This window comes from Notothenia rossii, assembly GCF_949606895.1.
Source record: "Notothenia rossii genome assembly, chromosome: 12".
Taxonomy (NCBI): domain Eukaryota; kingdom Metazoa; phylum Chordata; class Actinopteri; order Perciformes; family Nototheniidae; genus Notothenia; species Notothenia rossii.
Window position 1 is genome coordinate 14,505,691 of NC_136911.1, and position 15,396 is coordinate 14,521,086.

General features: G+C 39.7%; 2 protein-coding genes across 6 annotated transcripts in view; one reads left to right on the forward strand and one right to left on the reverse strand.

The window, feature by feature from the left end:
- Positions 1–41: 41 nt before the first annotated feature.
- Positions 42–4,828, forward strand: pdss1 (prenyl (decaprenyl) diphosphate synthase, subunit 1). The gene is made up of 11 exons (XM_079662228.1): positions 42–301; positions 923–990; positions 1,347–1,482; positions 1,728–1,855; positions 2,036–2,177; positions 2,284–2,395; positions 2,491–2,600; positions 2,871–2,951; positions 3,115–3,228; positions 3,359–3,439; positions 4,012–4,828. The coding sequence occupies exons 1-11, from the start codon at positions 152–154 to the stop codon at positions 4,150–4,152; spliced, it is 1,263 nt and encodes a 420-aa protein (XP_079518354.1). The 5' UTR covers positions 42–151; the 3' UTR covers positions 4,153–4,828.
- Positions 4,829–4,871: 43 nt separating this feature from the next.
- abi1a (abl-interactor 1a) overlaps positions 4,872–15,396 on the reverse strand; it is a 51,500-nt gene continuing 40,975 nt past the window's right edge. For 2 of the 5 annotated variants that reach the window (XM_079662223.1, XM_079662224.1), the window contains 5 exons: positions 14,668–14,787; positions 11,344–11,631; positions 8,706–8,792; positions 7,122–7,307; positions 4,872–6,485 (listed from right to left, as the gene is read on the reverse strand). In XM_079662223.1, coding sequence (XP_079518349.1) covers positions 6,310–6,485; positions 7,122–7,307; positions 8,706–8,792; positions 11,344–11,631; positions 14,668–14,787 — 857 coding nt within the window. In that variant the 3' untranslated portion in view covers positions 4,872–6,309. The remainder of the gene's footprint in view (positions 6,486–7,121; positions 7,308–8,705; positions 8,793–11,343; positions 11,632–14,667; positions 14,788–15,396) is intronic. The other 3 variants (XM_079662226.1, XM_079662227.1, XM_079662225.1) reach the window with 2 other exon arrangements.

Below are 15,396 nucleotides of genomic sequence, written 5' to 3' on the forward strand. Positions count from 1 at the left end.
ACAGTTGTTGACATCTACCACTGCATTCCTGAAATGTAACAACTCCCATATATAACTAGCGTTAACTCCGTTGCGTGGAACGACGTCAGTAACTTATCATTTCCGGTTCCGCTTAAATAACCTGCCAGTCCGTCCCGCTAACTGTGGGAACATGGCGTGCCCATTGCTTAGGCAATGCTCGAAGTGGAATGCAAACTGTTCGAGTTTATTCGAAACGTTGTGGTATGGTAATGGCAGGCCGGTGTCATTCTCCACATCTTCTCTGGGGCGGACATCCTGGAGCTCTGGGCCGGGGAACGCGGTGAGTTTACGGCTGCTATCGGCACCGGGCAGGGAGTGCTGCAGAAACCCCGGAAGGTCACCACCGAACCTCAGCCTCCCCGGCTCAATGCTAGCGATTTTTAGTTTACTGGTGTATTACTGTACTGTCTGTGACGTTTCCAGTCAATGTTAGGATTTGAGCAATTTAGTGTCTTATTTTCTATTAGTATTTCGTAACTGAATGGTGACTCACTTACTTGTGGCAGGGGCTGTTGGCTCTTACAGAATGAACTCAGCACCGTGCTCTGAATACACTAAGGTCAAGACCTGCCATAATGCATATTAATTACTCTGACCTTTACATAGCTTGCTGTTTAAATCATGTTTCTCGAGTTCTCTTTGCATTTTTGTTCATTGTTGCTATTTATATGTATATAGATACGTAGTACAGTATATAAACTCTCGTTTTCATCTACTTGAATGTAAATAATTTAGGATATTTCTTACACCAAGGTGAGGGTCTATGTTGTATAAAGCCTTCTCCAAGATGCCAGAAATAATGCATTTTGTGTTGAAATGCTGACTCTGCTGGCCTAAAAGTAGCCTGATATAAAACCTAATTAAATACAGTCTAAAAGTCTCATGTCCTTTGTTTTTCCAGGGGCAGCCATCAGCCCTGCGAAGACGGACAGGTCCAAACACTTTCAACTTTACCACATCTCTCACCAGGTGAGTTGTCTTTACCAAAGGCCTTGCAATGTAACCAAAATATTCCTGGATTTGTGTGTATTATTATAATGTTCACCTTACACTGCAAGACAGGTTTTAGCTGAATACAAATTGGCCTATATTTCCCCTCAGGTTGAAGGGTGTTCTATCATGTACATATTGTTAATAAAATTGGGCTATGCAAAAATGATTGACAAACACTGTATGTTGTACCACAGTATTATAGGCCATTTTCAATTAGATATTTCACTTATGCCGTATTCAAAACTTTATTTAACATCATACGCATATGTTCTGTATTTCTATATCTTTCTGTATTTCACAGTTGAAGTATGTTGTTGTTTTTTCTCTTGCAGACACAAACCACGGTTGCTGGATCCCTCACTAAAGTCTTGCTTTTGCATAAACAGTGCACACACAGATGTGAAGGTTCAAGACCCCTTCACAATAGCACAGAAAGATCTCAATAATTTATATGATGACATCAGAAAGGTACATTGAAATACTGAGTTTTTCCTCTATCTTTCTTTAGATATAAAATAGTGGAATTTTCTGTCTAGAAAGCCTTGAGACAGATGGAGTTCTTTCAGCTTTAATACTAGTGAGCCATACCTGTGTTGTTCTCTTAAAAAGATGTTGGTTAGAAATGAGCAGAAGTCATTTTACAGTCATCTGGTTTTTTGCAACGTTAGTAGCTGTTTTGATGCAACTAATAGAAATGATTTGTTGCTTTACAGGAGCTGTTTGTAACTAAAGAGCTGAAGGCTTTATGTCATTACTACTTTGACGGAAAAGGCAAGGCCATCCGACCAATGATAGTTGTCCTGATGGCGCGGGCACTCAACAGCCACAGCAACAGATCCGGGTAAAAAAAAAGATCACTCTAGACTTCCACAAATGTTCTCTTTTCCCTACTAACTGCCTCTTACCCTTGATACCAGAGTGAAGATGCATCACACGCTGTTGTAACTATTTTAATTGTCACGTGAATCACGGTCCAGGGTTTTATCTGATCTCATTTCCTGCAATGTGTTGTCCTCTGTAGAGAATTGCTCCCAGGGCAGAGGGCCGTAGCTATGATCACAGAAATGATCCACACTGCCAGCCTGGTGCATGATGACGTTATAGACGGATCTAATAAACGAAGGGGGAAGGGAACCATCAATGAATTGTGGGGTGAAAAAAAGGTAGGGGTAATGAAAAACCTTCCCCTGTTTATCCACTTGATACATTCTGCTTGATCACTTCATTGCCATTTTATTTTATGAATGATTGTTTTTTGTTCTCTTCCAGGCAATCTTGGCTGGAGATTTCATCCTATCGGTTGCCTCCATAACCATGGCGCGAATTGGTAACAACATGGTTGTAAAGGTGTTTTCCCAGGTGATAGAGGATCTGGTGCGAGGTAAAGCAATCTGAACCCATGCAGTTTTGCAAAATCAATGGGTTATAATATCTCCTTAGATGTCCGGTAGCAAACTTCCTTTGTTTGACTTCCAGGTGAATTCATGCAGCTGGGCTCCAAAGAGAACGAGAACGAGAGATTCAAACACTACCTGGAGAAAACCTTCAAGAAGACAGCGAGTCTGATTGCAAACAGTTGTAAAGCAGTATGTACGTTCTGTTTCCACACAAATACCAGAGAATTGAAGAAACTGAGTTCCTAACTGAGTGAAATGACTCAAGCGTCTTTTAAGTAAGCTCCACAATCGTCTTTTCCTAAGTCCTAATGAATTCTCTTTACACCTTTTCTTGAAAAGATGGTTTGGAAAAGTTTTCTTACTATTTGACCGCAGTCAGAGACTCCTTCCATATTACTTAGATGGCTCAGTTTCTACTCTTTATTTATTTTGTATTAACTCTCTTCTCTTTCATTAAAGGTATGCGTTCTAGTAAGTTCTGATCCTAAGGTCCATGAAATAGCCTACCAGTATGGGAAGAATGTTGGCATCGCATTTCAGGTAACTTTCAGTTTGAATCCGTTTTGAATACATACTAGCTACATTATGAGAATACCCTTTACTGTGTCGGATTACATGTTTTGTTATCCAGAACGTAATGGATTGTAGAACTGGAATGCAAATAAAATAATTATACATTTTTTTATTTGTCTCCGTCTCGTAGCTGGTGGATGATGTTTTGGACTTCACATCAGGGGCCAACCAACTGGGGAAGCCCTCGGCTGCAGATCTCAAACTGGGCCTGGCCACTGGACCGGTGCTGTTTGCCTGTCAACAGGTGAGATCCACATTAGCACTTTTTTTTCACCTACGTGTATGTAAGCTTTAATATAAACTGTAGTGCTGTATGAAGTTACTGGAAATGAGTGTTTGTCAGTCTCTAACTCAGCTTCTTTCTGTCTTTCCAGTTTCCCGAGCTCCACTCAATGATCATGAGACGTTTCAGCTCTAAAGGAGACGTAGATCGAGCCTGGCAGTACGTCTTTCAGGTATGAACAATAATTCGCTAAAAACCAGATACATATTATATAAGGGTTTGAATGTAAATCTACTTTGAGAATTTTTTTACTGTAAATAAGGGTAGGTGAATATGAAGAATTAGGTTTTCTCGCGCCACGCGGCTTATACTGTACGTCATTTATCATGGCACAGTCTCTCTCCTAATATAATAAAGCATGATGCCATACACATATCTCTTCTTAAAATGGGTTTGTGATTCATCACGACAAGTTCAGATGGTTTAAAGTGTGGTACTTCTCCATAGCCAGGGATTTTGTGTTGGTTTGTTTGTAAGGGGAAAGATGCTTCGGCACGATACACTAACAATGTTACACGTTTGTTAACAAGGCATTTGTGCTGCATTCATGTGATGACAGAACAATCAGAAAACATTGTTCCAGTCCGAACTCTCTCTACTCAAACAGCTGAGATTCACCAAGTGGTCCATAATACCAATTGGGGTCCATGTTTAACAGTGAAAGAGAAGTAGAGCTTTGCCGAAACACAATTGCTTGAATAAATGAAGACTAAAACAATGTTGCCACCCCTTCTTGTTCTTTAGAGCGACGGCGTGGAACAGACCAAAAACCTGGCTCAGCACTACTGTCAGGAGGCCATCAGACAGATCAGTATGCTCAGGCCGTCGGCGGAGAGAGACGCCCTCATCAGACTCACTGAGATGGTGCTCACCAGAGACAAGTGAACCTCCACCACTGGGATTCACTCGAGGCAGCTACCTGAAGAAAAGCAAATCATCCTGCCCGCCATGTTTGAGCTGGCCAGGTCGGACAAAGAGATGGGAGTTTGTTAGGAAGGAGCACCGGTGCTGGATTGAGTCAAACTCTGAATGTGGCAGCATACTGAGGTGTCCGAACACTTAAATCACAATCGAGTGACAGCATAGAGACTGGTGTCTGTACACTTCCAAAAAATATACATGGGTGACAGGGGGGAGATCTTAAAATAGCACCATATATAAATACATTTAGTGCAAATGCTTTGATTCAGATTTCTGAAATGGTGTCAACAGCTAGGACTTGGAAAGGAAATATGAAATACAGGAAATTGATACTGCACTCCAACTATACGCTTCATTCAGTACTGCCATTGCAACATCCTACCATGCTTGAAACTAACTTTGACTGAGTGGTATGTGAGCATTGCAACATCTGTTTTATTCCAAAGGAAGTGTAACATTGTCCCTTGTGTCCGTTTGGATCTGTTTGACAAGATCCGTCCACACCTCAGAGGCCAAACAGTTTTTTGACTTGTGAAAGGCTGTAAGGTTACTTATTCAATGCAAAGTGCCCTGTAACAACCATGGCCTTTTCATCCACAGTGACTATGTGCTCAATAAATGTACGTTTTATTTAAGCCAAGCCAGCGCTCCTCTTGCATTCCCTCCAAGTGACCACACATGCATCTTGTACATAGAATTGTTTATTATAAAAAGACTGTACATTAATATTTCAATCAACATATTATATGTACAAATGAGGGGCAGACAGATGTATTTCTATAGTTCTACCCATGAAATTGAGCCAGAACAAGTTTTTAAATTGGAAATTCCTAAAGCAAACGGGCAAAATATCAAGGCATAAGCTGCAGTATCCTGAAATGGTCCGAAATCAATCATTATGTTGTTATATGGTACGTACAGAAGGGTGGCCAACATAAAAACATACAATGTTATCATGATGATGTTAGACCTGAGTGACAGCTGATTTTTTTTTTTTTACAAGAGATAAAAATACAAACAGCCCAGAGGATTTCATGTTCAGAGCATTCAACATGGTCCTTGTTGCTTTTTGAAGGCTGAGGAGGTATTAGTTGTTTATTGGTCTGCATTACATTTGAATTGTCATGGCAGTGTCATGCATCTATTCCAGCCTAAAAATCACTGCACATTATCCGTTGTCTATCATAGTCCATTATAGCCAGTTACCAATAGATCCTACAGGTTTTTTTTACAAGGATTATTATTAACTAATTAACAGTGACGTGACAATCTTTGAATGCTTGTTAAGCCAAACAATGAAATGTGTTCTCTTGCTTTAAACAGATGAAAAAGTCAATTTGATGTTAATATCCGATGCCTGAAACTTACGTCACTCTAAAAACAGTTCAGTGATTTCAACAGTGTAATAAAAATGAAAGGTGAATACATTTACAACATTATGGAAGCAATAAACTTAAGATTACATTATATCTCTTAAAATGTTGCATGCTTTCAACGCCAAGATTTTCAGGAGTAATTGTCTTCGAAATACCATATACAGTATTTCAATTTGTAAATTATTGACCGGCTTTCTTATTTGACCAATGAGCCTTGTTGAGTCGAGGAGGGCGCCACTAATGAAAACTATCATATAATCGACATTCACTGAATTCACATTACAGAAACTCAAGTGGCTGCAGCTCACAATATATACAACTGACAGTACAAACACTTCCACTGAAGGTGTTTTACATTTGATTTGTTCCATCAAAACCTAATACTCTTGTTCGGAAAGCATTCACTTCTGAATCTCCTTTTTTTTGTCCAGGCAAGATGATGTCGTACATCCTTCAGCTGTGTGACCATCGTCTTTGAGTTCAACGGGCATGATCAGTCCAATTTTTTTCTTTTTCTTTTTTACATTATTCAATAAATGTCCCCAACCCCACCCATATAACACCAAAATAAACTAAATAGATATTACTTTTCATTTTATTTGCAATCAGTAAGGGAAAGAACATTCTGTCATATCAAAAGGGGATCATACAGTTATGTCTACGCGTCTCAGGAGTCAAGGTTGCGGCGGTCAGTCTCTCAGTGGATTATGATGTGACTGAATAAATAGACTTTACTGTTACTGCTTCAGTCGGCGTAGTGCATGATGGACTCCACGTAGTTGCCGGGGAACAGCCCCGTGGTGCCGTTGGCAACGCCCTCATACCAGCCGTCGTCGTTCTTCTTGATGACGTAGATGATCGAGCCCTCCATGAAACTCAACTCGTCGTCCTTGTCCTGGCTGTAGTCGTAGATGGCCACCACTGATCAATGGAAAAGAAGGTTTGGATTAGGTTGTGCTCACTTTTCAGAATTATTTAATTATCCCAGGGGTAAGTGGATTATCTGAGTGTTGTTTTTAGAATTTAAAAAAATGTTTTACGAACATAAGAAATTGAAGCAAAAGTGTGCAATAAAAAGAAAAATAACATTATATGCATGTAAACAGAAGAATTTAAAATAAAGATGTGCAATAAAGATTAAATGGAATAAATAATACAATATTTATATAAATAAAAGTTAAATAATATAAAAATAAATAAAAAATGTATTTAAACGCAAGTAAAATTAAAATGTGCAGTAAAAAAGATTAAATAATTTAACAATATTTATACAAACATCAGTTCAAATAAACATGTGCAATAAAATATAAAATAATATTTCTGATCTAATAAGAAGAATAAAAACAAATAAAGGTAAAAATAAAATTATATATTGAAAAAAAGGTATGTAAAAATAAAATTGAGCGGTTAAAGGTAAAATAAAAACAATATTTAAAGAAGTTCAACAGTAGCATGTAAAAATGTGTATATTGAAATTGTTAGTCTTTTTTATTAATGAAGATGTAAATGCTGAATTGTGTTAGCTGCTGATGTTGGAGTAGATGTTTTGCCACAAACCTTTCTCGACGTAGGTCTTGGGAGCCCACTGGGGGTCTCCATCAGCGTAGGGGTCGCTGTACTGCACCACGGCAGCATCCTCCTCCTCATAATCAACTGGAGGAGGCGGAGGAGGTGGAGGAGAGTCGTCAAACAGGGGCAAGTCATCTGGAGGCGGAGGGGGAGGTGGAGTAGGAGTATCTGCAACTGTCGAGCAGACACAGAAAGTTAGATTTTCTTCCGAGGGGGTCAAAAGGTCAAGGACATGGAGAGGACGGCTGACGAAGCATGCAGGATTAATGATAGAGGGTGTATGAATGGTATTTGAATATTACATTCGTCAAGCAGGCTGCATCACTGTTAAAAACATTCCATGGATCACTTTAGGGTGGAGGCAGTGATTCTGGAGAAAGACTGTAGATATTTCAACACCCAAAAAAATACCCCATTTTTTTTTTTAAATGTACTAAATTTGACATGAAAGGTATTGGTTGCCTGATATTAAGAAAATATGCAATCATTTTGAGTGTAGCAATAATAATTTTACTTGCAAATATATGACCAATTGATTGTTGAATAGAATAAAGGAACCAATACAAAAATTACAATTTAAAATCCCGTTTCCTACTGATATTAAGTCTTAGTATGTGGCTATCGCCCGAGTTCACATTTCAATGAGAATACAAATCAGATATATTCTGCAGTCCTCCATTAGCATCACTGACTCCACCTTTAACATGAATACATATACTGTATGTTTAAGCCTCTTAAAGGATTGATATACTCCGTGCTCCTCTTGTTGTGGTTCTGAAGCTCTCTGCAAAGGGGAACTGCACAGGATTTATGAACATTTCCATGATCTGATGATTATCACATGCTGTGTCATGCTATTTAGTAGGTCAAAGGTTAGTGTCACGGCATCCACATCGTTGGAGACAAAGCCATCAAAAAAGCTATGTACTATGTAGATATCTTCTAATGAACATTTCTTATAAAACTACGATACAAAGTGTTGTATGTTAGCACACATACACCATAGGAATCTAAAGTTGCTTTGCGTAAAGAAACAAAATAAATCATATTTCTTTAACCGTAATATTTGTATTGTAGGTTATCATCCAGCAGGGGGCAGCAACGTTTTTTAGAGACCTTCGGCACTTTTCTTCTTAAACATTATCATTCATCGGAGCTCAACTGTGCAGTGCTATATCCAGTATATGAAAAGCAAGCTTCAGGCAGTAACACAATCTCCTGCATGAGAATAAATCACTAAAAACAGTAGGTGGCGGCATTAACAGTCTCAGATGGTAGCTTTTCCACTGCATGTACTCTAAAAAGATACCTCCTTTGCCAAGAAAATAAGCTACGTAGTGCTAAAAGAAACAGCAACAATGAAGAAATAAATCACTCTCCAAACTGCAGATTTAAAAGTTGCGTTAACAATGACTGGACTCTAATGAGACACACTCCTGGTATTGCTGGTATTATTTGTTCTCAAAAGAAAAAGGGAAGAGGAAGAACAAGAATGAGGCATGCTGGGTGTTCTGGAAAGGGAAGTAGTTGGCATGGATCGGGAGGAAAGTATATCTTAGCCTCTTCACTTACTGCTCTCCTGCATCCTGGCCACAAAGCCAGTCAGAGGTATCTGTGGAGTCAGCTGGGGCATGGGGGGAGGAGGAGGAGCGATAGACACTGAAAGCCAGCAGAGAAGAAAACAGAGAGGCAGAGAGAAAGAAAGCAACCAAAAAAACAAAACAGAAAAAGCCCCATCAGTCACCACGAATATACAGAAGACAGAGTGCAACCTGATACCAAGCATACGTAACAGTGACACAGACTAAAGACAGACACACTGCAGGAATGTGAGCTTATACAAGTCTAACAGACAGAGTGATGTGCTTGGTCGAATTAAGTAAACTGTCGACTCAGACATTTTATAGATGCCCAAATGATTGAAATAAAATGTTTGAATGATCAATTATTGCAACAAGGGTCAACAGAGTAATTAATTCAACCGTCTTTAGCTGCAGAAAACACAAAAGTTCAGAGACGTCCGTGATGAGATTTCACACGGTATCTGGGGATTGCTGAGGCCAGAGGATAAACTGCAGATTAGGTTTGATTTCTGTCAATCAGGCGGCTCACACTCATTGCTTTAAAGGTCCCATGTCATGCTTTTCCGGTTATTACCCGTCCCCTTGTGTGTTATGTAGATTTATCTGCATGGTCTGCAAAGTCACAAACCCTCAAAGTACACCCTGTAGCGAGTACAACTCTAACACAGAAAAGACCTGTCTATGCTGCCCCAGAACGCCTCGTCGGAGATTTTTCACCATACTCTTTCTTCCTGAGTTTGGTGACGTAACCATGCCCAGGTCCAAATGGACCAATCCGTGGAGCTCCTCACACACATGCAGCATTCTCATCAGTTTGTCATTATTGGTGTCATTTTCTGGTTGCTAAAGCCATTGTAACACATAATCACTGATGTTCCGCTGTAATGGTGGTGGACTCATCAGAACAGAGTGGGCGAGCTGACCAATCAGAGCACAGTGGGCTCATAGGAAGGGGGGGGGGGGGGGCAGGAGCTCCAACAAGCCGTGTAGGACAGAGAGTGTAAAGTATGTAAAGTATGTGTATTCACTATACACATACTTTACAGAGATGCTGTATGAGAAACCAATGTGAGTTTGGAACATTGAACAATGTAAATCTATTTTAGTATACCTCAACAATGGAATTATGATCAGTAGAAATGGCCATGCCATGGGACCTTTAAAAGAAAGGATGTGATTGGCCAGAGGGAGGCGCTGTTTGTATTGGATGTCTATCAACCCTATCCTAAATCCAAGCAAATCTGCTGAACCCCCCCAGACAGATTGAAGCTATGTAGAGCACTTTGAATTCATACTTTTGACGGATCATTTGCACTTGGATAGATCAATAGAGACAAAAATAAATACGGACATATAGTGCTTCTGTAAATGCACACCCAAGCAAAACAAGCACATTATTGCCAGGTGTCAATGCCGTCAAACACATGGTGAACGGAATGCGATTAAACACATCTGGAGGTGGTCTGTTGGTCTGATCTCAGCCAGGTGTGCATGCATTCCTTACAGTGTGACCACATTCTTAGGGGGGGGGTGGAAGAATCCTCCAAGCAAGGTGAAAGGTCAGCTAGCTCCATTTCTGTCTGCTATCTCAAGCTGTGAGAGAAGCTAGCAAGTCTTCCGTTTGAAAGGTGACTCGAAAATAATAACGTAATGTAAAGGTCCGTATTGGATTTCATTATCCTTAGAATTTAACCAGATAATGATCTCCAAATAGAGACTGCATCTTAGACAGTAGCTAGTTTTAAAGAATGAAAACCCACATGATGAACAGAGAATTACCGTATATTGACAGGTTATTAGTCTTCTGAAAAAACATAACCAAAAACTGCGACTATTGTCGAGAGAAATCAAGTGTCTGGTTGAAATCCTAGAAAAAGACACAAATTCTGCATAAATACCAAAGTCATCCCGCTGATTGATAGGAAGCCTTAAAAGGGGTTGTTCAGTTTTGAAGATGGGATGTATGAGGTACGTATGCACCCAGTCAGAGTCGTTAGCCTTTAGAACTTTGATTAACAGACCAAGTTATGACATGTAAGTAAAGATAAACTGCTTTGGATGTGGGCTGCAGCAAGTTATATTAGCTAGAAAAAAAAAGGGGCCCAGGTAATGAAATCTAGTTCAAGTGTATACTTCATTTAGAATATTGTCACAGCTCTACCTTGCCATTAGACAGCCCTGTCCCACAGAGCCTTTACAGTAAATCCACCTATGCTCTCGACATAGCCAGCAGAGTGCATTGACAACATTTGTGATTTTAACTCGCATAACACCGGAGCTCCTAGTGTACCGATGCCTAAATTGGTTTGTTTGTTGATTTTATGCGTGACTTTGGCTTCCCCACAGTACTTTGTTTTAAATTGTTGCTGGTACAATGGTCCGTCTGGTACAAACAGTGAACTATCCCTTAACCCGCTCCATCAATCTGCAAGAGAAGTCAATAATACTGACAAGAATTCAATCTTGACCTTTAGGCCGCAGTGACTCTCATGCAAATATGTGGCTCCAAAGGTTAGCTTTCTTTAGTTTGTGACAGTGCGTGATTTGGAAGAAATGTGACATTGTGTGATTCAGTGACAGTTCAGGATGTATAAAGCAGGTAAAGGCTGGAGACAGAAGGGCCTTACTTGAGTTCTGGCCGTAGCCATGAGTGCCTCCATTAATATGAGGCTGTTGCTGCTGTTGTTGTTGCTGCTGCTGCTGCTGCTGCTGCTGTAGTAGTAGTTGTTGTTGCTGTAGTTGCTGCTGCTGCTGCAAGGAGAACTGGGAAGTGACCGACGGCGCCCGGCGGTACGTGCCCGTGGCCGAAACCATAGAGACAGAGGAGTTGGAGGGGTTGTGCCGCGAAATCTGCCGCGAGATGGTTCCAAACTGGGACATTGGAGCGGGTCCCAGACCAGGCCCAGGGGCCACCACTAGAACCACCCAGAGACAAGGGGAGGAACAGAAGAAGGATAGATGAGACGAAAGAGGGGGGAGGGGGGTTAGACAGAGGAGAAGGAAGAAGGAGAAGAAAAAAAAGCACCCAACACATGAATCATCAACTTTATGAAAGATAATGTGAGCTTTTGACATACTGATCAGAGCCCCACACCTTATGAAAAGACAATCAATAACCCATTTAAGGAAGCAAGGTGAGCTAGGGAAGCAACACAGATTGTCAATTGATCATACAATTGCACAGATATTTAATTAAGGTGAAATGAAAAACAAAAGTCGAGAGAATAAATCCGGCACCTAAGAGTTCTTGAGGGAAACGCTTCAGTGGGCAAAGAGAGCAGTAGCAGAACCAACAGATCCTTTACGTTTCCACAGATGTAAAAACAATGTAACTTCCAAATCAGCAACAGCGTCCACAATGTTTCAACATTACGTTGAAAATGTGCAGACTATTCATCGAGTGGGTGTGTTAGTGAGGAAAAGGTTTATTTTGTTCGTCTCATATTTCCTGTTCACATTTCTAGATAGCGTACTGTCTCTTAGGAGAGGCCCTGCTCAGATAGGGATGGGTGGAACCAGAGGAAGTAGAGATTCAGAGGAACACAGGGGGCAAACAAACTTCTGCATACCGCCACTAGCAGAAGTCATTATAGCTGCATTGATGTTCTGAGGATTAAATGTGCATGTTTCTAGTGATCATCTCGCTGAAGATTATTGCAGTCAATCAGATATGAGCCACCATTGTACAAACCCACAGTCGTTGGTAGAGCTTTGCAGAGCTCTTGACAGGAAATCAAAACCAGCATATTCCAGTGATTCAGAGTCAATATCCCCGGTAAATTGAAGCTTCATCAGGCAGTATTGAATGTTTCCAGCAATCAAATGGCTATTTAAATGTTTTCCAACTTCATTAACCAGAAATCATAATATGTGATATCAGTTTTAAATGTAGCTGCTGCAAGATTGAGTGCTTGTTATTTCTATTTTAGTATCTACCATTCATTCTTTGGTTCTTAGTAAATAGAAGCCATCTTTAGAATAGTGTAACTAAATCAGATTGCAACATTCAAATATAAATAGTGTTTTAGCTAGCTATGACTTAAGTAAGGTTTAAACATGCTGCTAGTTAACATTAAGCATGGTCTATTAAAGTCTCAAAAAGTGTACAATTATTTTAAAGGGGGGAAAACAATATATGAAACTTGAATGACAATGCTTTGTATATTTACTTATGCATACATGGAACAAATGGCTGCGTTTCAGAGTTAGTATTAGGTGTCTTCATTTGGAACAATGACATGCTAGCTAGTTTTATGTTAGCATGCCAGCTAGTTCAATGTTGTTGGCATGTCATTTTGTAATTTAAAAAAGGTATGCTGTGAATATAATGACATTTAATGTAAGAGTGCGCCAATATTCTGATCAAATGGGAAATCAAACTTTGACCATATTTCTTTACTTGTTATACTCCTTAGGTCGAGTTTTAGCCATTAGCAAGTTTACGTTAGCTATGCAGCACTTGGTACTAACTGAGTGAAAATATTTTGGATGCCACTCCACCACTATGAGCAATATCATTATCACCATTGCAAAACTCTCTGCTATACATCATGTGCTATATAATAATAAAAATAATGTGCTATACAAACATGTGCAATTACAAATCTGTAACTAGGCCTACATTCTTTTGTAGCCTACTGTTACAATACCGCTCATCACTGTACATTTGTTTAAATTCATTACTTGTTCCATCTTTGTTTCGAGTAGTTTGTTGTTCAATTTAATATGCTAATTATGTTGATGGTACCTTTTGTTAATCTGGCAAAAATAATTTGCTTCAGGATAAATAAAGTCTTATTTTATACAATTAATCTCTATGTATAAACTTTATTTTGTGGTTTTTATTTAGTTTTCCGCTATATATGTTATAACTAGGTTATAACTAAGTAGCAAATAATAGCTGAGACATAACATATCTGAATTACCAAAATGGTCTCCTTCGTTACTTCCCAATCATGATGTATGCTATAATAACAACATTTTGAGTAATGCACCAATCCAACATCCTTTTATTTGGTAAAAGGGTAACTTACCTGTGTAGAAGAAGTCTCAAAAATCACAAAGGTAAATTAATTTTGTATCTTATTTTTGGAATCTACACATCCTGCCACTACCTCAGCTTGGGCCCTCAAGCTGAGGTAGTGGCAGGATGTGTAGATTCCAAAAATAAGATTACATTTCAAGCTTACATTTCATTTTTAAATGTAGGTTGTTAAAGTTATCATCACTTCTATCAATGTTAATAGCCTAAATATACTGCAGATTGAGGTCAAATGTAAATAGACCAGGCAGTTATTAACTTTTGACAGGCCTTAGGTGATATGAGACTTCTTCATAAGCCAATTATAGAAAGATCAGTGAAGAATAAGGAAGCACCACCACCACTGAGGATTGAGAAAAATGTTAATAAACCGCAAAGAAAAAAGGCATATTGAAAGTAACCTGCTGTGTCTTCAAATAGAAGCAAAGATACAGCCTGTTCACACTGCAAGCAAGATGGTAATTTCCTAAGGAGCCTAACAACCAGTTTGGAATGAAATGATAGCAATAGCTTTTACCTTAAAAGTGCAGAGTATGGGGAGCTATTAAAACACTCAAACCCTTTGTGCTCTATAAACTCCAAATATCTCAAAAGATGTTTGGAAGCAGCTGCATTGGTTTTCTGTTTTCATTCATTAACTAGGGGTTTGTTTGTAAGCTTTGTTTACTCGTTACTGTAGAGAAATTCAATATAACATCTTTAATATGCAGCCCAATGTTTATGGAAATAAAATGGATGATTTGATTGCCGATAAACATGAGACTCTCTTGCTTGCAGTGTGTACAAACAGACACCCATCCACCCTTATGTGTGCTGCTCCACCATAGGAAGGTACCAGAAGCCGTGCTGATTATCCACCGTCCGGGCAGAAGAGGCGATAAGAGCGGCCTCTGGGGTTTCGGCGTCTCACCTATAGGTGGAGGAGGTGGTGGTGGTGGTGGGGGGCCGAGCCCGGCCATGGGAGGAGCGGGAGGAGGAAGAGGAGGAGGAGGGGGGGGTGGGGCCCCCGGAGGAGCGAACATTGGCGGTACTGAAAGGAGTATTTACATTAGTAACCATTTAACTTGTAACTTGGTCGTGGAGCCGCACACTCTTGTAAACACTTATTTTGTGGAGTGTTTCCATGGCAACAAGCTTGCAGGGAGAGCAGTTGATGTTTCTGTTCAGGCAGCAGGAGGTTGGCGCTGAGGTACTGAAGCTGCATTAAACTAAAATATTTCTTTTCAGCTCAAATCCTTTGTAAAAGTCCAATGAGTTGTATCTAAGGCGTGTGTATGGTGTAAAGCAGTACTGTGTGTGGTGTTATGTGAGCCTTACTGTCCCACTGTAACGCAGCAGGCCTAAAGCAGCGTGGCCTATTTACACTGGAGGATAGAGAATCAGCTGTGCTTAGAACACAATGGGCCTATATAATCCCTGTCTGGTAAACATAGGCTTTGTGTAGCGTGGATTTACTATGTGCAAATACATGTTACATTTACACCTCCTCAATTAATGCTTAATATTGGCATATAATACATGTTATATTTAAATATATGAACTCTTTCCTGATGTTTGCTGCTCCAAATTTCCAAAAATGTTATCATTTATTTGGCGTAAAAACTCTTTAATAAGGTCATTTTTATTGCAAATTCACAGA

Coding starts and splice junctions, on each gene's coding strand:
- pdss1 (XM_079662228.1), top strand. CDS start 152: ATGGCGTGCCCATTGCTTAGGCAATGCTCGAAGTGGAATGCAAACTGT. Junction 302..922: donor GCTCTGGGCCGGGGAACGCG/GTGAGTTTACGG, acceptor TTGTTTTTCCAG/GGGCAGCCATCAGCCCTGCG. Junction 1,483..1,727: donor TATATGATGACATCAGAAAG/GTACATTGAAAT, acceptor GTTGCTTTACAG/GAGCTGTTTGTAACTAAAGA.